General features: G+C 51.1%; 1 protein-coding gene across 1 annotated transcript in view; it reads left to right on the plus strand.

Annotated features, from left to right (window-relative positions):
* Positions 1–22,300, plus strand: part of SEC14L5 (SEC14 like lipid binding 5) — a 39,938-nt gene extending 17,638 nt beyond the window's left edge. The window contains exons 6-16 of the mRNA XM_027611800.2: positions 179–371; positions 3,356–3,468; positions 5,662–5,851; positions 7,860–7,948; positions 8,036–8,106; positions 9,612–9,783; positions 12,980–13,114; positions 14,358–14,492; positions 15,045–15,272; positions 16,164–16,342; positions 18,361–22,300. Of these exons, the coding sequence (XP_027467601.1) occupies positions 179–371; positions 3,356–3,468; positions 5,662–5,851; positions 7,860–7,948; positions 8,036–8,106; positions 9,612–9,783; positions 12,980–13,114; positions 14,358–14,492; positions 15,045–15,272; positions 16,164–16,342; positions 18,361–18,469 (1,614 nt within the window). The 3' untranslated portion in view covers positions 18,470–22,300. The remainder of the gene's footprint in view (positions 1–178; positions 372–3,355; positions 3,469–5,661; positions 5,852–7,859; positions 7,949–8,035; positions 8,107–9,611; positions 9,784–12,979; positions 13,115–14,357; positions 14,493–15,044; positions 15,273–16,163; positions 16,343–18,360) is intronic.
* Positions 22,301–24,817: the final 2,517 nt, after the last annotated feature.

The following is a 24,817-nucleotide window of genomic DNA, read 5'->3' on the forward strand; positions in this document are numbered from 1 at the left end:
CTCTTGGAAATCCCATAGCACATCTCCATTCAGACTGGCCACATTTCAACAGCTCAATAGCCACGTGTCAGGGCTGGGACTGCAGCCAGCTGAGGGTGACGCCCAGGCTGACGCCCTTACCCCCCCCTCCACGCTCCTGTCCTGGTGTTCACGTGCCTCTGATCTCTCTGGCTTCCAGGGGAAGGAGGTGATTGAGCATTACCTGAACGAGCTCATCTCCCAGGGCACCTCTCACATTCCCCGGTGGACGCCTGCCCCTGTCCGAGAGGAGGACAACCGCTCTCAGGCTGGCCCAAGGGATCCTGGCTCCCTGGAGGCTGACAGGCCCGGCAGCGCCCCAGGCCCTGCTCCTGAGACAGTTCTTACAGACGGTAGGTCCCTGCGGTGGAGGCCATCTGGCCAGGTCTGTGCCCTTGGCCACCCCTCCCCACCACCACCCAGTCCCCAAAAGCCTGCTTAGGTTTTGCTCACTCCATGCGGGGGAGAATTGCTTCGGGTCCCCTTGGGAACGGGTCTGGGACCTGGAATGACTCAGCTTCCTCCCTTCCCCGCTGCTTTACCCTGTCTTCCTTCTGGCCCAAGAGCCAGAACTGATTTATTTCTAAATCAGGAGTTGACCTGATCTGGTGCCTCAGGGCTGCCCTTTTCTCTGTTTTTTTTTCTCAACTATTTTTAATTATATGAGTAATGCATGTTAAAAAAAAATTCAAATTTCTTGGAAGATGTAAATTAGGAAGTAAGATTCCTTTCTTCTCCTTGAGGCCATAATAGTTTTGTGTTCATATTTCCTAAAATTATCTAGGCATATATATGCACATAATATGTGCATACGTACACATATATACAGGCATGCATATGTGTATAACTTACGTTGAGTCAATGAAAGCATGTTATACATTCTACTGGATGTTTTGCTTATTTTCACTTCTTAATGTTGCTTGAAGTCTTCTGTGTCATTGCTTCTGTCTCAGCACTTTGCAGTATTTCATGGTATGGTTGTACCATAACTTACTTATTAATAAACATTTATTGATTATTGATTAGTTAATTTAGCTAAACTTCTAGTGATGGACATTTAGGTTTCTGTTTTTAAATTTTATTTTTTTCCCATTTAAAAAAATATAAATAATATAGTATATCTTTCTACTTAAGGTTATTTTTATATGAGTATATACGTAGCATAAAATGTTTTAAGTTGAATTGTTGGGTCAAAGGTTATATGCAGCCAAAATTTTGTCAGATTTACCAGTTAGACCTACAAAGAGGTCGTACTAATCAGTGTTCCCCCCAAAAGTGCATAGCTGAGTCTATTCCTGACATCACCCTGGCTCCCCACAAGACTGTTACTAAATGTTTTAAACTGAGGGGTGCCTGGGTGGCTCAGTCGGTTAAGTGTCTGCCTTCGGCTCAGGTCATGATGCTCAGCAGGGGGGTCTGCTTCTCCATCTGCCTCTCCACCCTCCCAACCCCCTCTCATGCATTCCATCTCTCTCTCTCTCAAATAAATAAAATCTTTCAGAAAGCAAAAAGTGACCACTGGTAGATGAGTGGGGCCAAATATTATTTTCTTGTGCTTAGTGACTCTGTATTGCTTTTTTGTGAATCTCTGTTCTTGTACTTTATTTTCCTATTTGCCCACTGATTTCTTACTGCTTTGTACGAGCTCTTTGTACTGAAGGCAATTAGCCCTTTGTCATATTTTAGGCTTTTGATGACATGGGAACTGTTCACAATCTAATGTTAAAATTAAAAAAAAACCCTAGGACACAAAACTACACATACCCCATGAATTCAGTTTTAACCGTATGCATTAGTGCTCACGATGATTTAGTCTCTCCTTTGGGGCCACTGAAGTGTAGGGCTTGGCTTTCTTGGAGATATGCCATGTAACCAATAATACATCTGGGGCAGTGTTTAGGGAGAACAAAATGCATTTATTCAACAAACATTTAATCTGTACCAACTGTATATGCACTAGCTGGCTGCTGTGGTACATGCACTTTTAAAATATTTTTTAAAAATATTTTTTTAAAAAATATTTTTTAAAAAATTAAAATTAAAAATTTTTTTTTTTAAATTAAAAATTCTGCCCCTTCTTGTGCACATTATCCGGTGGTCAAGCCCTGTGCCCTACTCATTTTGCACCAGGCTTTTCCTTCCTTGTCTGTTTGTGCTGTCCAGCAGCAGGCAGGTGCTCAGGATGGCTGGCGAGAGGCAGAGTCATGCCCCTTCCATCCTGCCCTGAATCACTGGGCCTTTGTGCTCAAGAGAAAGGGGCCTTCACAGCTGCATAGAGGCCGGAAGGATGCTGGTATCTCCTGCCTCCCTTGTGCTTTCGCCCTCATCCTCTCCATGCTCCCTTCCCATATCCAGCATCTTCACTTCGGACCACTCTGAGGCTCCCCCACTGCACACCACCAGCATCTCTCCTGCTTCTGCTTACCCAGATGCCTACTGACCTCCAGCCCTGGATTTTTTTGTTCTAGAGGGAACCATTGGATCCTGCTACTGGTTGTGCACACATTCCATTTGTTTTCCAATTGTGCACAGAGAGAATGGGCTGTACTCATGGGGGCTGCTCTTTGTGGACCGCTTACCCACTGCTGAGATGCTCACATGCTGATGTGCCTCACCATGCCAACAGCTGCCACCCCAGCAGTTAAGAGTGGGCACCAGGACCTCCATGTTGGAGCCCAGCCTCTAAATGCCTGCACATGCTGACCCCAAACAGCCCAATTGTGTAGGACAGGACTGAACACTGGGGATGATCTATGCAGCTCCTGGGCTATATTTTGGGGTCAGGGCTCTGTCTATGAAAAGCCTCAAACCCACAAGGGGGATGGGAGTGGGAAGACAAAAGTAACTGTATCTACTGACTGTCTCTTTTATGCTGGGTGCACCACATGCATTCACTTGCTACTTAACCTCTCTTGGCCCCAGTTTTGTCTTCCATGAAGTGGGGACAGTAGTGTGCCCGCCTCACAGGGGTGTTGGGAGAGCTCACTGAGATGACGCCTGTCTAGAAACAATGAGTACATATTGTTAATATTTTCAGAGGGCAGGACAGCTCCAGGGGGTGGGAATTATCTGGATTTCCGAGGGTCAAAGGACACGTCACTTGCCATAGTGAGATCCAGGCTGGCCCTACCATGAGTTTTCAGAACCACCTTGGAAATGGGTTGGCAAGACTGGAGGATGTGGAACCCATGTGGCTATTCTTTGGTGAAAGGGCCACTGTACTCGATGTTTCAGATCCAAGGCGGCCAGTGAGGCAAGCGTTCCAGAAAGGGTAGACCACGTGGAGATGAGAGTGGTATTGCCCTCTGGTCCTGAACTCCCCCATCTTCTCCTGCAGAGGACAAGCTGGATGCAGACTACATTGAGAGGTACCTGGGCCATCTCACGCCCGTGCAGGAGAGCTGTCTGATCCAGCTTCGGCACTGGCTGCAGGAGACCCACAAAGGCAAGGTGGGTGCAGAGCTGGGGTCTACGAGAGCATGTTCAATGACAGCTACTCACCTCAGGCACTGGGGGAGGAAGGGCCAGGTGAATACGCTGATGTAATTAGCAATCCTGGAAACATATTTTGCTTTCTTTTTTTCTTTTTTAATTTAAATTCAATTTAATTAACATATACTGTTATTATTAATTTCAGAGGTGGAATTCAGTGATTCATCATTTGCATATAACACCCAGTGCTCATTATTTCAAGCACCCTCCTTAATGCCCGTCACCCAGTTACCCCATCCCCCCACCCACTTCCCCTGTTTTGCTTTTTTTTATTTTTTATTTTTTTATTTATTTGAGAGAAAGAGAATAAGAGAGAGAGAGCACGAGAGGGAAGAGGGTCTGAGGGAGAAGCAGAGTCCCTGCTGAGCAGGGAGCCCGATGTGGGACTCGATCCGGGGACTCCAGGATCATGACCTGAGCTGAAGGCAGTCGCTTAACCAACTGAGCCACCCAGGCGCCCGTTTTGTCTTTTTATTATGTATTGTCTCATGTATCTATAACGTGTGCTGTGCGTACCACTGATCGCGGGCTTTCTCATCCTCCGCACTGTTGACATTTGAGGCTGGACAGTTCTTTATGGGGTGGGGCTGTCCTGTGCACTGCAAGGTGCTGATTAGCATCCTGGCCTCCACCAGTAGATACCAAGAGCTCTTGTTCCCCAGCTGTGACAACCAAAAATGGCTCCAGACTCTTAAGCCCCATCACATGAATGTCCATTGTGCATGTAGGTCCCAAGCATGGACTTGACCTTCAGCTCTGTTGAATAAGAACTTCGAGCTTGCCCTTCCTTCCTATCCCCTCCCCACGCTGGGGTGGGGGCAGACAAGGGAGACAGGGGGGCAGACAGGGAGTACTTTCATGTTGGGCTGTGATTAACCTATCTGCCCTGTTTTCTCATCTATAAAAGGGGGATGATGCTGGCATATGCCATCTGGACTGAATTACAAGGGACAACGCACATAAAGTGCCTGGAGTCATGTCTGGCTCAGGATGAGCACTCAGAAAAGGGGAGCTTTCATTGGGGCTGGGTTGCTATTTGCCTAAGGGAAGGAAGGAGAGCTGGCAGGGTCTTACCCTGTCACCTCAGCCTATTAGTTAGTCTCTGGGTTCTGTGTGGTAGGAATGCAGCTTGAGTCAAGACAGAAAATAAGGAGAGGAGTATTTATTGGCTCATATAACTGTTGAGCAGGGTGTATTCATTTTCTAGGGCTGCTGAAAGAAAATGCCACAAACTGAGTGGCTCGAAACAACAGAAACTTATTCTCACAGTTCTGGAGGCCAGAAGTCTGAAATCAAGGTGTGGGCAGGGTTGGTTCCTTCTGAAGGCTCTGAGGGAGGGTCTCTGCCATGCCACCTCCCTCCTGGTTTCGGGTGGCTGCCGCCAGTCCTTGGCTGATAGATGCGGCGCTCCAGTCTCTGCCTCCATCATCATCCCATGGCCTTCTTCCCCCAGTTTGTCCTGTTTGTGTCCCAATTCCCCTCCTGGAGTAGGGCCCACCTACTCCATTTTGACCTCATTTTAGCTAATTATATCAGTATAGACTCATTTCCAAATAAGGTCCCATTCTGAGGTTATGGGTGGATGTGAATTTTGAAGGAACATCATTCAGCCTCACACAGGGGCCCATGCAACCTGCCTCAGGGATGTCCCGAACCAGGACTCACGCATGGTCGGGACCCCTGAGCTCTTGTATCTGTTTGCTTCTGCTTCATCCCCGTCAGATTTACTTCCCGGTTGAGCTTGGAGCTGTGGCTGCCCGTGGCTTGCAGGCTCACCTTTGCCACTGCAGAGAAAGGGGTTCATGACCCATTCTTCTGATTTAAATTGGGTTTAAATCTGGGTTGTGCCACCCCTGAGGCCATGAGAGTGGAGTGCTGATTGGCAACACCAGCTAAAGCCAGGATGGGTGCTAGGGAGTGGGGAGGAAAAGCAGCTCCCCAAAGGAAAAGAGGTACATGAGGAGGGAGGAGCGTCAGGCAGCCCAAACTCACAGATTTTCCTGACAGTTCACCCCTAGACTGCATCATGGTTAAGTGTATGGTCCTTTTCCCAGCTAAGTGTTTTGCAGATAAGACAGGAGCTACTCATTCTCCATAATTTTGTCCACTGGGTTAGGGAATACCATTCTACGGGCTTTCTCCTTCTCTCAGATTCCCAAAGATGAGCACATTCTCCGGTTCCTGCGGGCTCGTGACTTCCACCTGGACAAGGCCCGGGAGATGCTGTGCCAGTCCTTGAGCTGGAGAAAGCAGCACCAGGTGGATCTCCTCCTTCAGACGTGGCGACCCCCTGCCCTCCTGGAGGAATTCTATGCGGGGGGCTGGCACTACCAGGACACAGGTGCGTCCCTTTACCTACATAATGCAGAGCGCACACTTTGGTCACTGCCAAAGGCGCTTTGAAGGCCACTTTTCATGTTAGCCTCTTATGATTTTTCCTTTTGACTCTCCTGGGCATCTGGAGATGGCCCTTGGGGTTCACCCAGCCATGAGGAAAGTAGGGCCAGAATAGACATTTGAGCTGGAAGCAATGTTTCTCACGCAGTGGCAGAGTTAGCTCAGCCTTGCTTTTGGTCTTGGAGATCCCACACATAATGGCTGTATGATTTGCATTAGTGGCCGGGGGCTGCCATAGCAAATTACCACCAACTGAGTGGCTTAAGGCCATAGAGATGTATTTTCTCATAGTTCTGGAGGCAGAAGCCCAAACTCAACCTGTGGGCAGGGCCATGCTCCCTGCAATGTCTCTAGGGGAGAATCTCTCCCTGCCTTCTCCAGCTCCTGGTGGCTCCAGGCGTTCCTTGGTTTGTGGTCATGTCACCCCAATCTCTGCCTGTCTTCACATGGCTTCCCTCGGGGTGTCTCTCTGTGTCCTCTCCTCTTCCTGTAAAGACCCTAGGTCATCGTATTTAGGGGCCACACTGATCCAGTAGGATTTCATCTGGAGGTCCTTCACTAATTTCTTCTGCAGGCTATTTCCAAATAAGGTCACATTCAGAGGTCCTGGGTACACGTGAATTTTTGGAGGACACTGTTCAACCCACCACAAATAACTCCTCTCAGTTTCTTAAAGCTGCCCTTGATTCCAGCGCACATGATGCTTTTCAATGCCCTTTATGTAGAAATTCATATATATCGATTGAGGTGAGTGCTTGACTCTCCTGAAGAACCGGTTGGAGCACTTTATTTTAATATACAGTCAATCCTCATTATTCATGGATTCCATATTTGTGAATTTGCCTAGTCACCCAAATTTATTTGTAACCCCCAAATCAATACTCGGGGTGCTTCTGCGGTCAATTACGACCATGGGCAGAATGGCAAAAAGTCAGTTGTCTGATCTTTGTGTCCTCAAGATGTCCGTCTGCCTTTTTGTTCCGGCTCTCATACTGTTAACAAGAGTCCTTTTTAAAGTCCACTTAGTACTACCTTTTTTTTTTTTTTTCAATTTTGTAGCTTTTGTGTGGTATGTGTGTGTGAGAGATTTTTGCTGTTTAAAATGGCCCCCAGGCAAAGTGCAAAAATGCTGGCTCGTGTTACCGAGCACAAGAAGGCTGCAATGTGCCTCACAGAGAAAAAATGTGTGTTAGATAAGCTTTGTCCTGGCTTGAGTGTGGTGCTGCTGGCCGTGAGTTCGATGTTGATGTATCAACAATATATACCCAATAAAGTGTCCTTAATGAGCAATAAAGTGTCCTTAATGAGCATGGCCTCTGAGGCTAGTGTGCCTGAATTTAAGAAATTCAGGACAAGGTTATGTATCGACCAGTTAACAAAAATGTTATGTCTAGAGGCTTGCAGGGACCTTACCCCATATTTCTTCTCAAAGCGATGCTTCACTGTTCCCTAAGTCAGTGTTCAGGATCACTTCAGAAAACATCACTACCATGAATAATAAGAATCGACTGTATTCGTATATTCTTCCTTATTTTTCCTATTCGCTTTGGTTGACAGAAAGCTAAGAGCCAACATTATCCACTCTCTCCATATTCCTTCCTAACATGGTTCATCTCTTCTTTTTAAAAAGCTTTAAAATAAACATTTAATTTTAGGACAGGTTTTCAGAAAAGGTGCTGAGGTCGTACATAGAGTTGCCACATGCCCCTCAGCCAGTTTCCTGTGTGATGGAAATCTGTCTCTTTGACACTTGGACACTTTGCTTCTTTTGCCATAACTGGTGTCAGCCCCTCTCGGGAGCAGGCAGAACATTGTCGAATAAATGGACAGGAGGGGCAAGCTGAGCCACAGCCTGGCACCGCCTTCTCCGAGGAGAAGTTTGGGCCTACCCTCTCACCAGCACTCCTGAAATAATGTCCCTTCTCTTTGCTCGGCCTGCCTCACCTACAAAGATGGCCGCCCCCTCTATATCCTGCGCCTGGGCCACATGGACACCAAAGGCTTGATGAAGGCCGTGGGGGAAGAGGCACTGCTGAAGCACGTGAGTAGGGGGTCCCCACTGGATCCCAGGCTGCCTGTGGGTGGGGCAGCCAAGTGAATGTTTGCCAGCACATCCTCTACTTTCCAGGTTCTTTCCGTCAACGAGGAAGGACAGAAGAGATGTGAAGGGAACACAAAGCAGTTTGGCCGTCCCATCAGGCAAGAACCCCCAGCCAAGAGCAAATTCCCCTGAAATAGTGAAAACAGCCAAGGTTCATTGGGCATAGACGCTGGCCAGGAAGCATGCTAGGTACTTTACAGAAATGTCCTCTCTTAATTCTTACAACAATCCTGTGAGGCAGGGACTATTATTGTCCCTGTTCTTTGTGGAGGGGGAAACAGAGGCTCAGAGGGGCGATGCTCGTCCAAGCTTGCTGCTAAGTGGGTAAGTGGCAGAGCTGAGATTTAAACCTGTTCCTGTCTGCTTTGGGCTCAAGGATGTGAACCCCTGTGCCACATCACCCCCTGGACCTTGCTTTGTGAGGCCAGCTCTGCACCACCCCCAATTGCCGCCTTGACTCTGTCTCCCAGGCAGATGGACTTGCAGCTGTCACAGCACATCCAGTAACCTCTGTCCCTCTCTGACTTCCCCCGAACTCAGTTTCCCACATGAGTACTTAGAGTGGCACTGAACCTTTCTGAACCGTAGCTTGCTCATCTATCATGTGGGAATAATATCACCAGTCCCAGGGTTTCTTTATGCATCATCAAAAACGACAACCGTTGAGGGATAACGCAAATGCGTGTGTGACACTCTGCAGCAGGTGCTCTCTGAAGTACCTGATTCATGTTGTCCTTATTACACCCCAGGGGGGAGGGGCAGGCAGCACCTGCTACTGCAGCCTTTTATCCTGACGTAGCCTGATCTTTAGGAAAAGTAAGTTTCTTTGTTGTTTGGAGCTTTCCTAAGGAGACATACATTGGTTGGGGTGAGAAATCGATCAATCAGGGTCCGTCCTGATCAGAAATGGAATTCACCCGACGTGGCTCAGATGACAGGGTGTCATGAGGGATTCCTTGCAGCGGTGTGGACTGGATGAAGGGAACAAAGGCAGGATGGAGAGGCTCCTGAGAACTAGCTGCTTCAGTAAAGTAGTCATTTCTCTAATGAATTAGTACCAATGAAATGGAGGCACAGAGAGGTTAAGGAACTTGGCCAAGGCCACACAACCAGCGGCAGAGCTGGGATTTGAATCCAGGCCATCTGGCTCTGGAGTGTGTGCTCTTAGCAGTCAGCACCCTTTCAACAATTGGTAGCAATAACTGGCTTTTATCGAGTGCATGCTATGGCCTGTCCCTGCGGAGAGCTTTACACATACCACCTCATTTAATCCTAGCAACTGCTCGAGATGGGGACTCTTGCTGTCACTGCCACTGTCTTGATGAGGAAATTGCCCATGTCACACAGCTCTTGGGGTTGGAGGTGACACTTGAATTCCGTTGCCTAGCCTCAGAGGCCAGGCTCTGAACCTCCTCCCCACATGGCCTCCCCAGCCGAGGGTCAGGGGTGGTAGGATCCATGAGAGTGTCTTGCCCCTCTACCCCCAGCCCTGCCTTCCTGAGCCTCTCCATCCATTCCTGTCAACTCTGAGACCCGCTGAGGGTGTCAGGGGCCCCGGGAGGTGGTGGAGCAGGCGGGAGTGAGTGGCCCATCTCTGCTGCAGCTCCTGGACCTGCCTGGTGGACCTGGAGGGTCTCAACATGCGTCACCTGTGGCGGCCGGGGGTGAAGGCCCTGCTGCGGATGATTGAGGTGGTGGAGGACAATTACCCCGAGACCCTGGGTCGGCTGCTCATCGTGCGAGCCCCTCGTGTCTTCCCGGTGCTCTGGACGCTGGTGAGAGCAGGCGCCCGGGCCAGGCCCTTGCCCGGTAGAGATGACCGAGGTGGGGGGTGGGTTCCTTCTGCCTAATTGTTCCGTGTCATTTCTTCTAAGTCACAGCTTTATTGACCTAGAACTCATTGACCATAAGGTTCAACCTTTCAAAGTGCAGAATGCAGTGGTTTTTAGTAGACTCACAGGGTTGTGCAACCATCCCACCATCTAGTTCCAGAACATTATCAGCACCACAAAAGGAAGCCCTGTAGCTATCAGAAGCCCTGCTCCTCCCCAGCTCCTGGCAGCCATCAGTCTCCTTTCTGTCTCTGTGGATTTGCCTATTTGAGATATTTCACATAAGTGGGATCATACGATACGAGGCTTTTTGCATCTGATTCCTCTCACTGAGCATCATGATTTCAGATTCATCCATGTTGTAGCATGGATCAGTATTTCATTCCTTCTTATATCTGAATACGGTTCCACCGTATGGGTAGACCATGATTTATGTATCTGTTGTCCTGCTTTGTGGACACTAAAGTCACACTCAGGATCGTACAGCATTCCCAGGGTTCCTGTGAGTCGGCTCCGAGGAGTGTTGGGATCCTGTGCTGTAGGGATTTTAAAACTTTTGCCTAAGACCCACAGTAAGAAATACACGTTATGTTACAACCCAACACAGACACACACACACACACCTGCACAGATCCACAAGCAATGGTTACCTTAACTACGTACAACACCTTCTTCGCTCTTCTATTCCATCCCATTAAAAATAGGCTAGTCACAATGCGCTGAATTGATCTCACAACCATGAGCAGGTTGTTACTGGCAATTGAAAACTACTGCCCTGGGGCCTTGCTACTGGTCCACAGGCCCCTCCGAGGATTCAGTGCCGCAGAAAGCCGGAAAACCACTGCTATAAATTGAGGTTCAATCAGGATAGACATTTGAGAGTTAAGTGGATTCAGTGTTTCACTAAGTACCTACTATGTGCCAGGCACCTTCCAGGCCCTGGGGATTCGAAGTAAACAAGCCAGCCACTGTGTCTCCCCACCACTGTCACAGGGCAGGGAGTGATAAAGCAGATAACCCCACACAAGCAAACACTTCGTGGTTCCCTGTGGCAAGGGCATGAGGATGTTCAGGGTTCTTGGAGAGGCTAAGTCAGGCAGGGGGTGACGCAGGGGGTAATTTAGGTTGGAAACCGAGGAAGGTCCCTCAGAGGAGGTGACTTGTGGCTGAGACCCTAGAAAGGAGCAGGAATCATACAGGGAAGGGCAGGGAGGAAAGATGGGCCAGGCAACCCACACAGCACGGGCAAAGGCCTGGAGACAGGAATGTACTTGATGCTTTTTGAAAAACTGAAAACCCAGTCCAGAATGGTTGGAGCAAAAAGGAGCAAAAGGAACAGTGGCCCTGGCAGAGGCTGGGAGAATGCTCGGGGACCAGTACTTACCAAGTCCAGGCTGTGGTGAAGGTGGGACTTTGTCCTGGGGCAGTAGGGAGCCATGGAGGATTGTCAACAGGAGAGGATGTGAGCGGACTTCTGGGGCAGAATTTTCTCTAGCTCCTGTGGCTACTTCAAGGCTCTGTTGGGGCTGGGCCGGGGTGCAGTAGCTGTTGGAGGGACCGGCAGGACCCGCTCCTGAAAGCTTTTTATCTTGAGATATCCTGATCTTTGTGAAAATGAAGTTCCCTTGCTGTCTGGAGACCTTTAAGAAGATGTATATTGCGTGGTGGTGGGGGCCAGTCACTTAGGGTCCTGGCCAAAAGTGGGATTCGCCCCAGTGGCTTAATGGGGATGTAACATGAAAGAACTCCTTGCGGAGGTATGGGCAGGATGGAGAGGCCCCCTGGGGCTAGCCCCTGCAGTGAACCCTGACCACCCCCCGGGGGTTGGAGGGACAAGCAGAGGGGATGACATTGTTACTGAGCCCCATGAGAGCTGGAATGGGGTGGGAGTGGGGGTGTCTGGGGCACTGAGGTGGGAGAGAGTGGGGGAAGAAGTACCCTGGCCTCTTTCTCTGTTCCCACCTCCCATCTCCTGCTGCTGCCCCCCACCCCTGCCCAGTGGCCACACCAGATGGAAGCTGGTGGCATGGAGCCAGGTTGCCGAGGCCCGCAGGTGACTGCTTCCCGGGATGGAGGGTGAAGGAGAGTAACCACACAGGTGGGATTCCCAGTTCCCTGTCCATCTTTTGCTTGTGGCATTCCTCGCTGAATTGGCTGGTGCCCTGCCAATATCAAGTCCTTCCTTCCTGCCCCAACTATGTACCTCGTCAGATACCACACCAGCACTGGGGCGGGGGTGTGTGTGTGTGTGTGTGCTGTGAATAACAATGGATCGACATGCAGCTTTGAGTTCAGCATTGAAATACTTTCCACCTGGGGTAAACAAAACAGGATCATCCATACAGTGGAATATTATTTAGCCATAAAAAGGACTACGACATGGATGAACCTGGAAACCATGATGCTGAATGAGAGAAGCCAGACACAAAAGGCCACATGTCGTGTGCTTCCATTTCTATAAAGTGTCCAGAACAGGCAAATCCATGGAGACAGAAAGCAGGTTGGTGGTTACCAGGGGCTGGGGGAGGGGCATGGCAAGGAGCCGCTGATGTGTATGAATGTGTAAAAGGAATGGGGTTTCCTTTTGGGGTGATGAGAAGTCTTGGAATTACAGGAAAGTGGTAGTTATACAACATAGTAAATGAACTAAAAGGCATTGAACTGTTCACTTTAAAATGCTTAATTCTGGGGCACCTGGCTGGCTCAATCAGAAGAGTATGCAACATTGGGGTTCCTCGGTGGCTCAGTCAGTTGAGCGTCTGACTTCGGCTCAGGTCATGATCTCGGGGTCCTAGGATCAAGCCCTGTGTCGGGCTCCGTGCTCATTGGGGAGTCTGCTTCTCCTTTTTCCTCTGTCCACCCCCCCACTCCCAGTCATGCACTTGCACTTTCTCGCTCTTTCTCAAATAAATAAATAAAATCTTGGGGGAAAAAAAAAAAGAACAGAAGAGCATGTGACGCTTAATCTCAGGGTCATGAGTTTGAGCCCCACGTTGGGTGCAGAGATTATTTAAATACATAAAAACTTAAAAAACCAGTAAGATAAAGTGGTTAATTTTTTGTGATGTGAATTACATCTCCATATAAAACAAACAAACAAAAACACCGTTCCATCTTGTCTCCTCTCCCCCCACTTCAGATCAGCCCCTTCATCAATGAGAACACCAGACAGAAGTTTCTCATCTACAGCGGTAGCAATTACCAGGGCCCCGGAGGCCTCGTGGACTACCTGGATAAAGAAGTGATTCCTGACTTCCTCGGGGGAGAGTGTGTGGTGAGTGTATGGCTGCAGGCCCTGGGCTGTGGCCACGGGAGGAGCCAGAGATTGCTGGGGCGGGGCTGCAGAGGTCCAAGGAGGCTGGAGTGGGGCCCTCCGTTGTGTGTGTGGGTGCTGGTACCTGGAGAGGTCATGCTTTCTCTTTTTTGGGGGGCAGGGCTTGGTTTGAAGCTGCCCCAAAGAGAGGTGAGATCTCTCCAAAGGAGGGGCCTTACCTTGTTTCTTTCAAACATAGTGATCCAGATGGAAGTTTCCGGAAGCCCAGAGACCAGGCCAGTCAAAGGTTTACCTTGGCATTCCCCACGCAGTATGTTGCTAGGCAGCAGTCAGAGTTTACCTGCTGACTTTGCACCCTCTGCCTCTGGGAGAGGTGACTCAAACATCCCAGTGGTCTGGACCCTGAAGCTGGTGTACCCAAAGGGATTTATTCCCAACCAGCAGCCCCATGGAGTGGGAAGATCAGCCAACTGCTTCAGGGAGAGGCAACCACAGACCCCTTCTACTTGCCTCCCCCTGGGGGTGAGATGACACAGGAAGGGGCTACCCTGGGTCACGACGGTCTTATCTCATCTGGCTGTGGGAGGGCAGGCCCCTTTCCCTTCTCTAACAGAATACCAAACTCCAAGCTTACTTGATTTCTGAATTTAAAAAAGGCATTTCTGGGCGCCTGGGTGGCTCAGATGGTTAAGCATCTGCCTTCGGCTCAGGTCATGATCCCAGGGTCCTGGGATCGAGTCCCGCATCGGCCTCCCTGATCCTTGGGAGCCTACTTCTCCCTCTGCTTCTCTCTCTCTCCCTCTGTCTCTCATGAATAAATAAATAAAATCTTTAAAAAAAAAAAGGCATTTCCTAGGGATTTTGCCAAGCTTGCCCATTTTCTCCACTTGTTAAGATACATATGCATGATTTATGTTTAGCAAATGGGCTTCTAAGACCAGCATGGTAATAAGAGACATGAGCCTGGGGGGCCCGATAAACATGGGTTTGTGCCCAGGCTTAGCCACTTTCTGCTGTGTGATCTCAGGCAAGTGGCCCGACCTCTCTGAGCTTCCATTTTCCTCCTCTGTGAAACGGAAGGAAAGAATAATAGCTTCTATTGCATTGTGGTTCTGGACAGTGAGGTAATGAAAGCCCTGCACCCTACTCACTAAGGGGTTGCTGTGACAAGTGCAGTTTCGGGGGTCACAGAGCACCCTTCTGTGGGTCAGCCAGGCCTGCCACCTTTGTCTTTGTCCCCCAGTGCAATGTCCCCGAAGGAGGGCTCGTCCCCAAGTCCCTCTATCTGACGGAAGAGGAGCAGGGGCACACGGACCAGCTGCAGCAGTGGAGAGAGACCTACCAGTCGGCCAGCGTGCTTCGAGGGGCCCCCCATGAGGTGCTGGGACCTGGGAGGGCCCGCTGGAATGGGGTGTTGTCTTAGGCCAGGGCCCCCTGAAGCAGAGCCTGAGATGAGGGTTCTTGTGCCAGCGATTTGTTGAGGGTGAGCTCTCGGGTGAAACCTGTAAGGAGAGGTGGGACAGGGTGGGTGTGGGGATGGATGTAAGCACAGGGGCGGTACAGCCGAGTCTTGCCCAGCCTGATCTGAGGGGAGCACTGGGCTGTGCAGAGCATGACAGGTGGGCAGGCCTTTTGTACTCTCATGTCAGTCCTCGGCTGTGGGTCACCCACCCTGTGACAGGGTGGGACCTCCCAGCCATTTCAGACAGAGGCAGGACCATTTGCCCAGAGCAGTTCTTAGACAGTGGAGGCTGGGGGCCTCAGCAGCCCATCCTTCCCGCAGTGGGGACTGGAGACCCAGGTGGGTACTCCACAGCACCTACTGCAGCTGACTTCCCCATCCCAGCTCCCCACTCCTGGTGAGATTCCAGATGGGACTCTCAGACTATGCCTCCCCCTCCTCGCCCCCCGCCCCCGGCCCTCCATGCAGGTTGCGGTGGAGATCCTGGAGGGGGAGTCAGTCATCACCTGGGACTTTGACATCCTGAGAGGGGACGTGGTGTTCAGTCTGTACCACAGCAAGCAGATGCCCAAGCTTGGCCCCCAGGAGCCCGGGGCCAGGGCTGGCGGGCAGCTGACGGACAAAGGCTGGGTCCTAGGTGTGGATTACAGCCGTGTCGAAGCCCCTCTTGTCTGCCGGGAAGGGGAGAGCATCCAGGTTCGAACTCCTTTGTTCATTTATTCATTCATCATACAGGATTGAGTGTTCACTGTGTGCCAGGGTTCTGGCCCTTGACCTCAGGGACCCTGTAGGACAGTCAGGGAGAAAGGACTGGACAGATCCAGAACTCTGGGGACCCCAGGATCCCAGCCTCAGAATCCTCTGGGACTCTTGTCAAAGATGCAGACTGCCAGGCCTCATGCCAGGGGCGTAACTCAGAACCTCTGGGCACAAGGCCTGGACTCTGCATCCCTCACCCTCTCCCAGTGATTTCTGATGTGTTAGTTTCAGAACCTATGCAGCAGAGATGCTCTAAGTCTGGGGATAGAACTCAGATGGATCTTGGAACATGAACCCCCGTTACTCACATGCTGCTCAAGGCCAGGGCTCGCAAGTCTTAGATCACCAGCCCCACTCATTCACTCACACTGCACAAACAGGCTCCAGTGAGCACAGCAGATCTTACCCAGGGTCCCTGAGCAGCAGGCTGTCTTGTACCTCAAACACCAGCACCCCTAGCCCTCCCTGAAGTTGCTCTTGTAACAACTAACACCTCCATTCTCACCGTCTAGGCCTTCCACCAACTCTAACCAACCTGCCAGCTCTCTGCCCAAATCCCTCCTGGGCAGCACAACAAAAGCCCAACAAAATCCAGGCTTTTAACCAATTGCACCTGTTCTCCTGCAACCACAGCCCCACCCCAGGCCTCCACTCCCACCAGATCAGGGGGAGGCTCTCAGCCCCCACAGATACAGGGTTAACAGCGGAGGGGTCAAGGATGACTTCCGGAGGCCCTGTGAGGAAGATCTGTGGGTTCACTGGTTTAGCAAGGGGTTCCCGTCCATCCCCAGGTGGACCAGAGCCTCAGGCAGGACTGCTATGTTTCAGGGCTCCCATGTGACCCGGTGGCCTGGCATCTACTTGCTCCAGTGGCAAATGCACAGCCCCCCTGGCAATGTGGCCTGCAGCCTCCCGGGTGTGGAGGACGTCCTGACGGCCCTGCACAGCCCTGGCCCCAAGTGCAAACTCCTCTACTACTACGAGGTGCTGGCATCTGAGGACTTCAGGTAGGAGGGGCTGGAGTAGGGAACGTGGGCAGGAAGGGCCCCCTCCTCCTCTCCAGGCCAGGCCTACAGCACTTCTGAGGCCCCTTCCTTCTGGGCTGGGGGACATTGGATTCATCTTCCCTACTTGCCTTTGAGCTTATCCAGGGGTGGGGCCCCAGCATTGGTATTGTTAAAATTCTCCAGAGGTTCAGCACCTGTGTGAGCAATCAGATCCAACACTGTGTCCAAATGCTGCTTCAGCTGCAGAACCTCCCCTTCAGATGAAACTCTGGACAGAAGCCCAACATACCAGATTGATTGCTGGGGGAAGGGGAGCCCAGGGCCCTCCTATTTGGAACTCCTCTCACTCCTAGAAACCCATAAAACAGGGCTAGACTGTTCTAGAACATTCTAGAATAGTGTCTCGCAGACACATCTCCCCAAGTGTTGCTTTCAGAGAGGCAGGAAGTGTAGTGGTTAAGACCTCTAGCACTTCCTGGTTGCTGTGTGACCTCAGGCAAGTCACCTAAGTGTCTGAGCCTCAGCCTCCCCATCTGTTAAAAAGGGACTGCTGAAACCCCCACATCACGGGGTTGTCATCAGGAAGAAATGGTTGGGGGAAGACTGCCCTTCACTGAGGCATACAGTAAGCACTTGATAGCAAAAATGAAGCAGAGGGTGAGGAGATGGAGCAGGCAGTTTCTTCAAGGCTTTACATTTTATCTTTTAAAAACAAATGTGATTTTGCATCCTGCTTCATAACATATCTGTTAGTTTGTTTTTCTTTTTTTTTTTTTTTTAAGTAGGCTCCACGCCCAGCATGGAGGCCAGCATGGGGCTTGAACTCACAACCGTGAGATCAAGACCTGAGCTGAGATCCAGAGTCGGACACTCAACCAGCTGAGCCACCCAGGCGCCCCGTGTTAGTTTCCTTCTAAAAATAATGCTTTATATTCTTTAACGTCAAATTGAGGCTCTAGGGGGGTGTCGCATCTGCATCCATATGCCAGGTGGAGCTCCAAGTACCCTAAGGGCACATGCAGCCCAATGTGAGAGATACTGGGCCAGTGTCTTTACTCCAAAGAGAGCCCCACAGCGTGGGAGGGCTGGTGACTTCCTCTCTGGGAAGCAGCTTGTTTTGGCCACTGGGCGCCAGTGCAGGGGACAGACACCCTAGACACTAGCGCCTGGGGGCTGCTGCCTCCAGGAGGGCAGCTGGAGGCTGAAGGGTGGGCCAGATGCTGCTTGCCAGCCTGTCTGGTCTGGTCCATGTGGGGGAACTTTGCTGCCCTGACCTTCAAGAGCTCACAGAGAACCAGGTCAAGGGCTAGTTCCTGGCTGTCCTCAGTAGGCAGGCATTGGGTGGACCCTGGGGGACCAGACACACAATCATGGAGCAGGCGGCGACATGATCACACCTGTCCGTAATTATGAACAGCAGTGGATGCCACGAAGGTACTCCAATCTGGGGTCCTTGCCCAGGGTCACACAGCTAGGAGGTGCCAGAGGTCTCAGCACAGGGTGTTGTCAGAGCACAGGACAAGGGGCCTGGCATAGGGTGGGCAGGAGGTATGGGGGAGGTACCTGGGAAGTGACATTGGAGTTGAGACCTAGGTGGTGTGCACACAAATCACCTGGTGGGGGGTGGGGAGGGTGTTGTCAGAATGCAGACTGCAGCTCTGGGGCAGCAGAGTCTTCAGCTCTAAGGAGCTACAGGAGGCTTGGTGGTGCTGGCACTCTCTGGGCCATGCTAGATCTCCAGGTCAAGGAAGCCCCTGAATGGTGTTTGGCAGGCTGGGATCTTTGCCGGAGGTGGGGGGGGGGGGTGGGCAGGAAAATGGGTGGAGCCTCGTTTCTCACCGTAACTTCACTTGCTTTTCCCTCTGCACTTGCCCTCTGTGCCTGGGGTGGTTACCAGCCTTGTGGAAAGACCCCTGGGGCTCATTTGCAGCATCACCAGCTTTTCCACTGCTGTGTGTGGGCCCCAGCGCTGTGTCACCACCAGAAGGTAATGTGCGTGCGACGCCTTTCCTCCCCAGGGGCTCCATGTCCAGCCTGGAATCCTGCACCAGCGGCTTCTCCCAGCTCAGCACCACCACCTCCTCCTCTTCTGGCCAGTCCCACAGCAGCCCCCTGGTCTCCAGATAGCTGGGACTGAGCCCTGTGGGGCAGCCCGCTTGCCTCCCATGTCTGCAAGTGTCCATGGGGTCTGGGACCATGTGGGCTGCAGCCCTGAGTCTGGACACTAAGTTGGGGCATCTGGAGCCAATGGCAATGATCCAGCTCATGCACTCTTGAGGATGCAAATACAGAACAATCTCCTTTGTGCTTCATGTAAGGAAAACCAAGGAGTGGGTGGGCCACCTTTGGGTCGGCCTGGTCTGGGAGCTCAGGGATATCATCATGCTCAGCATCCTCTCTCCACCTCTGGCTCTGCTTTCGCTGGGGCAACCTCCTTCTCAGGTGCCCTCCCCATGCAGGGGACCCCATCACCATTAGGCTCAGCTGCGGAAGAGAACCTCTATCTCCCAAAGTTCCATCCAAGCTCCCAGAACAGTCTAATCAGCCTGCCTGGGTCCCACACTGGTCCCTGAACCAATCACAGTTCCCAGGGAAGAGAACACTGATTGGCCAGCAGCAGGGTCCTCTGTCCAATCTGGACCAATCACCATATGGGGATGGGGATGGGGATGGGGTTTCAGTGATTGGTCCACCTGGACCACATGCCTGTTCCTGAAGCCAACCACCTGGTTTGAAAAGCATAAGCAGGTTGCCTCTAGGAATACTGGGGTACCCCACAAGAGGGAAAGGACGCTGGGTAGGCAGAAATGACCGTTTTTGCATCTGATTCCATAGCTATGCCCTGTGTCCCAAGACATTCACGGTGAGCAGTTATGAGTTACAGGCTCCACTTTCTGTGGGGAGCAGCCCACCTGGACCTGAAATCCATTGTCCTAGCACTTGGCTAGGAAGTCAACCTAACCACCACTGACTTGAGGAGGGTGGAGAGGCCCAGGCAGTGATGAAGTGGCTCTGTCTTTAAACTCCTCTGGAGGTCCTTCCCCACCCCTCCACCTTGGAGCTGTTTAATTATGCCTTTTTTTGGTTGTAAGTCACAGAGACCCACACAAAAGGTTAACCAGTCATCATCACATGCAACTGGCCAGTCCAGGAGTTCTTGCTTCAGGTAAGGCTGGATCCAGGATCTCAACATGGCATCAGGACTCCCCTATGGGGAGGAGGAGGTTGTGACTTTGTTTTGTCCACCCTAGGGCAAATCTGACCCCTGGAACCAGCTTCGATATTGACAGACTTCTCTCATAGCCTTGCTTATAGCTGGAGGTCATCTCTGGTCAACACCCAGAGTCACTGGATCTTGCCCAAGGGGTAGGCTTACAACCATGGGGTTCATGCTTCCATGCAGTCTCAGCATGATGGAGCAAGGAGAGCAAGGACTTCCTTGCACACCAGCCTCACCTCCAAACCTGGAGCAGAAGGAAGGAGATAACTTCTCAGAGACATCCTTCTCCCTGCAGGGAGGGAGTCTCATCCACCTCTGTTTGCTCCTCAGGTATAGGAACAAAATCCAAAACTGCATCCTGCATCAAGGTGTGTGTGCATATGAGGGAGAGAGGTAGGGGGAGACTGAAAACGTTCTCAAAGCTAATTGCTCCCATGTCACTAGACGTTTATCACTGAGGAATCTGAGATATTTTCACCAGTCTTTAGATGAGTTTCTAGATTGCCTCTAAAACCCAGGTGTGCCCTAGAAGCATTCTGGGGTAAGCTGCCCTGGCACTCCCCACACATTAATTATCTAGGACTAGCACCAGGGAAGGATGGAGAAACCTTTCCTTGACTTGGGGTTCTACATGGCTTGGTAACTGGAACCTGGATCTGCTGTGAACAGTCTAGCCTGGACAAAAGGGATGAGCTTCAGGCCCCTCTCAGTTCTCCCCTCGAAAGCTCATTCTTTCTCCCTTGGGAAAACTCCAGCTCAAACTGGCTTAAGCAACAAAGGGAATTCCCTGGGTCCTGTAACTGGGATGGCTAAGGGCTTTCTTGCTGCAGGTATGGCTGGATCCAGGAGCACAGTGTCCTCAGGCTTATGTGCCCATCCTCTCAACCTCACCCAGGCCTCCTAGCTCTGTATCTCTTCTCACACTGGTCTCATCCTCTCCTCCGAGACCTGGTGGGAAAGGTGTCTGTCAGCAGCCCCAAGCCTACAACCACAGGGCTCACAATCTCTAAGGTTGAGAGAATTCTCTTTCCGTATCAAATCCCACAGAAGGCTCTGACTGGCCCTGTTTGAGTAGTGTGCTCGTTCCTACAGATGCACTGGCCAAGGGGCTGTGGGTCCTGTGATTGCCAGATCCAGAAGCAGCAGTGGGATAGGAGAAAGCAGATCACCCCAGGATGAGAAGCTGGGTCACAGAAACAGCAAACAGCCATGGTGGCATCTGCTGCAGTCCCCCCTTCCCTTGCTGGAGGTCTCTGGGGTCCAAGCTGGAGCTTCATCAATCAATAGGTCTTTCCTACCTTTGGGAAGCGTGAAATTAAAAATCCGAGGAAGGGCTGCCAAGTTCCTGGCTTTTGTATTTCCCTAGACCCCAGGGTTGGAAGCTCCTTGGTTTCTTTCTCCGTCTTGTTCATTAACCTGTTGTGACCAGGACAGAAACAACCCATGAGCAAAAGGATCCTGCCCATGCACTGTGTTTAGGAGCCTGGGTCTTAAAATTTAGACGGGGCGGAGTTCAAACCCCAGCCGCCTTTCACTAGCTGCGTAACCTCCAGCAGGTGACTTAACTCCCCTGTGCCTCAGTTTCCTCATCTGTAAAATGGGGATGTGCCTACCTCATTCACTGGGTTGTCGTGGGACGAGTGAGAGCAGCTGTAGAGTCCACAACCCCAGTGCCCAGCACACAGAAAGCACATGATAAACGTCAGAGGTTATCCTGATGATTTAAGGTTTCTCAACCAAACACTCCAGACTCCTTCCTGAGGATGCCCGCCTGTCACTGTTTCTCATAGGACAGAAGCACCATGAGCATCCAGAGGAATATAATTTCTCTCTTACTTTCCCATTTAGAAACTGCTTGCATTTTCTGAGCAAATGCACTAATCTGGAAGAGCATCATTCAGAATGGTATTTCCCCCAACTAGCTAGAAAATGTTCTCTCTATAGGCTGAAATATGGGGATTCTGAGAACTTTTATCCCACATCCTGCACTCTGGAATTGCTCTGCCTGTAAAACAAATTGTTCGATGAGGATACTATAATTCTGTTCCACACACTCTATTTCAGCCAGTAAAACATGATGTTCCTTGTTTGCCTGATCATTGGCTCCAACCAAAAGCATTAAACATTCTAGATTTGGATATACCTCAACTGCCTACCTCCTAAAACGCTGGAGGTTTCCCTGGGCTTGTTCTAGAGTTAACTCCGCTGTTGTTTATAAGACTCAAAAGCATTTTCACAGGGGCGGTATCACCTTCAAGGGGTTGCGAGTTGGTTCTTTGGGGAAAAGGGGCACATAAAAAAAAAAATCACATTTTTATATATAAAGCACAGATACACGGTAGTAGTTCTCTAGGGCTGCCGTAACAAATTCTCACAAACTTGGTAGCCTAAAAGAACCGGAACCGATTCCCTCACAGTTCTGGAGGCCAGAAGTCAGATCAAGGTGTTTGCAGGTGTCGCCTCCTAACACTAGGGGAGGATCCTTCCTGCCTCTTTCGATCTTCTGGAGTCTCCTGGAGCTCCTTGGCTTGTGGCTGCATTGCTCCCGTCCCTGCCTGTCTTCACATGGCTTCTTCTCTGTGTGTCTCCTGTCACCAGTCACTGGATTTAGGGTTCACTCTAAATCTAGTATGATTTCAGCTTGAGATCGTTAACTAATTACATCTGCAAAGACTACTTTCAAAGAAAGTCACATTCTAAGGTTCTGTGTGGATGTTAATTCTGGGCCGGGGGGAACGCCATTCAAACAATTGCATATGCATCGGGTGCATACACAGATATATGGGTAGTTTATCAGTGGTATTAATGCAGATTCCCGGGCCCACTCAGCACTGCTGACTTGGAATCTTGAGGGTGGGTTTCTGGATTCTACTTGCCAGGTATCCAGGTGAAGGTTGAGGGCCCTGCCATCCATCTTTCTGGGTCACTCTGCCCTGTTCCCTGAGGTTTGACCTAAGTCCTAGCGTTATGTCCAAGGACAGCCATAGTTCTGAGTTTGGGGGTGGGGTATGGGCCCTGTCCAGGACACCATCTGTCCTTCCCGTGAGCTTCCTTGGGACACAAAGCAGGGGTGCTGCCATGCACATCGTGGGGTTCTGAACAGGCTCTCTTGTTTTGGAGCAGAAGGCCAAGGACTATCACTTGGGGGAGCAGAGGAGGTGTGGTTTTTTTGTGTGACCGCTCTAGGGCCCCATCTATACCGGCTTTGGTTACCCAGCCCCCCCCCAACACATCCAAGTGCGGGAGAGGAAGCAGCCTTTTCCTGCTTTGGTACAGTGCATGTATTTATTCTCTGGGACTTTTCCATGGATTTCTCTGCAACTGTGGGTTAGAGCTCTCAAAGGACCAGCCAGCATGTAGTGGCTGTTGAGAAAGACAGAGGTCCCTGGGGCAGGCCAGCTAGGATCAGGTCTGAGCCATGAGTTACTGCTGACGTCTGTCTTGGGTAGAATCGCCTCCCCAGAAGCCTCCTGGGGTTTGAGGGGCCCAGAGAGGGCAAGTCACACTAGGGCTCCCTTGTGGCCCAGAGGCTGCCTCTGGGACCAATTCTTCCCCTGAGGCCAGGGCCCAGGTCCAAAGCAGACCGCTGGGGCCTCCATGGAGGCAGGTCTCAGAGCTTCACTGGGCATTCTCATTACCACCAGGAGGCATCTGGATGCAAGTTGGGAGTTTGGGCAGGGCCTGGAAAGAGCCGGAGAGTAAAGTGCCAGGTAGCTTTCAGGGACATGAAAGGCAGCTGTGGCTTTCAAACTTCTCTTCAGACCATTTCCCCACTCTCCCCCCTTCAGTGCCTCCCCTCCCCTGCCAAGGCATTCCCAAGGAACGTGGGTCCCCAAAAAGCATAACTTGAAACCTCTGACTTAAGAGTTTCCTGGAGCCCAAAGTTTTCTGACACAGACCCCTTCGCAAATCCAAGGAAAGCTTTGGGCATCACACTGGAATGTTCCCATATCAGGGCTCCTAAGAGCCTTGCAAAGCCTACCCATTAAGCCCAGGATTGAACCTTTTTCTGGGGACTTTCCTGATGCTCAAGTTTTATAAAGAGCATCCCAGCAGCCACATGTTACCATGGTAACAGGACTCCGGGGGTTCCAAGTCAGGCCACCAAGACATCTGGTCCACATTCTGTGCCCAGGGGTCTTTCATCTCTACCACGAGGTGGGGAGGGGATCCTTGCACCACCATAATTAGTCCATGTTAATCCCTGACTACCAACCCCAAAGCTTGATGACCTGAGCTCTTGTATATGTCAACACGTGTCCCTACCCACCACCAGAGATAAGCATTAGAATCTCAAAACACCTTTCTGCTGCTGCTCCATGCCCCATCCGCAAATGCCTGAGTCCAAAATGTGCCTCTCCTCGAACAGTATGAGTGTTAGACTCTGTGGGTTGCCAGAGACCCCAAATCCAACACAAAGTGCCTCAAGCAAAAATGGGGATTTACTGGTCTGTGTAATTGGTCCAAGAATGTTACCGGCTTCAGGTACAGTTGGATCTAGGGGCTTAACACCCTTTTGTCTTGATTTGGTTCTTCTCCACATTGGCTTCACTCTCCTTCTCCATGTAGCCCACACCCTGGCAGGTGGACAATCTCAGCAAAGTGTTTTTCCCCAAATTCCAGGGTGGGTTCTGGTGAGCCAACTGGGACAGGGGACTATCTCTGACCCATTTATTCATGGAATCTGGTACTTGAAGAGATAATACCAGCCAAACCAGAGAGATAGAGAATGGGGGAGAGGTAGTGCCCTAAAGGCAATGGGAGGGAGGCTCATGGCCGTGGCTCTCAGTGTCCTGCCCACCTTCGCTGGGCATTCTCATTACCACCAGGAGGCGTCTGGATGCAAGAAACTGCGTTTCTGGTGGCTACCTCTGGTTGCTGAAGTATACTCAGCCCTGTGTAGGGCAGGCTAGACAAGCCGAGGAGTTAACCCCCAGGAGAAGCCTCCACCCCACAATGACAACATGTTGGCTGACAAACACCCCACCAGAGGCAAAACCCCAAGATGTTCTCTGCATTCCCCCAGAGACCCCAGGCAATGCCCATAGTGGGGAGCTGCTCACTAATGCACTGTGTACTGACTGCCTTTCCTTCCCTACCTCACTTCCCTGCCCCCCACCGGGGCTTCCTGGGGTCACCTCCCAAATAAACTACTTGCCCTCACATCCTTATCTCAGGTTCTGCTGCTGGGAGGGATCCAGCCAAAGACAGGGCATTTACTAAAAAAAGAGGGCCTGGGTGTTGGGCAGGCATGA

Source organism: Zalophus californianus, chromosome 10 (genome assembly GCF_009762305.2).
Source record: "Zalophus californianus isolate mZalCal1 chromosome 10, mZalCal1.pri.v2, whole genome shotgun sequence".
NCBI lineage: Eukaryota > Metazoa > Chordata > Mammalia > Carnivora > Otariidae > Zalophus > Zalophus californianus.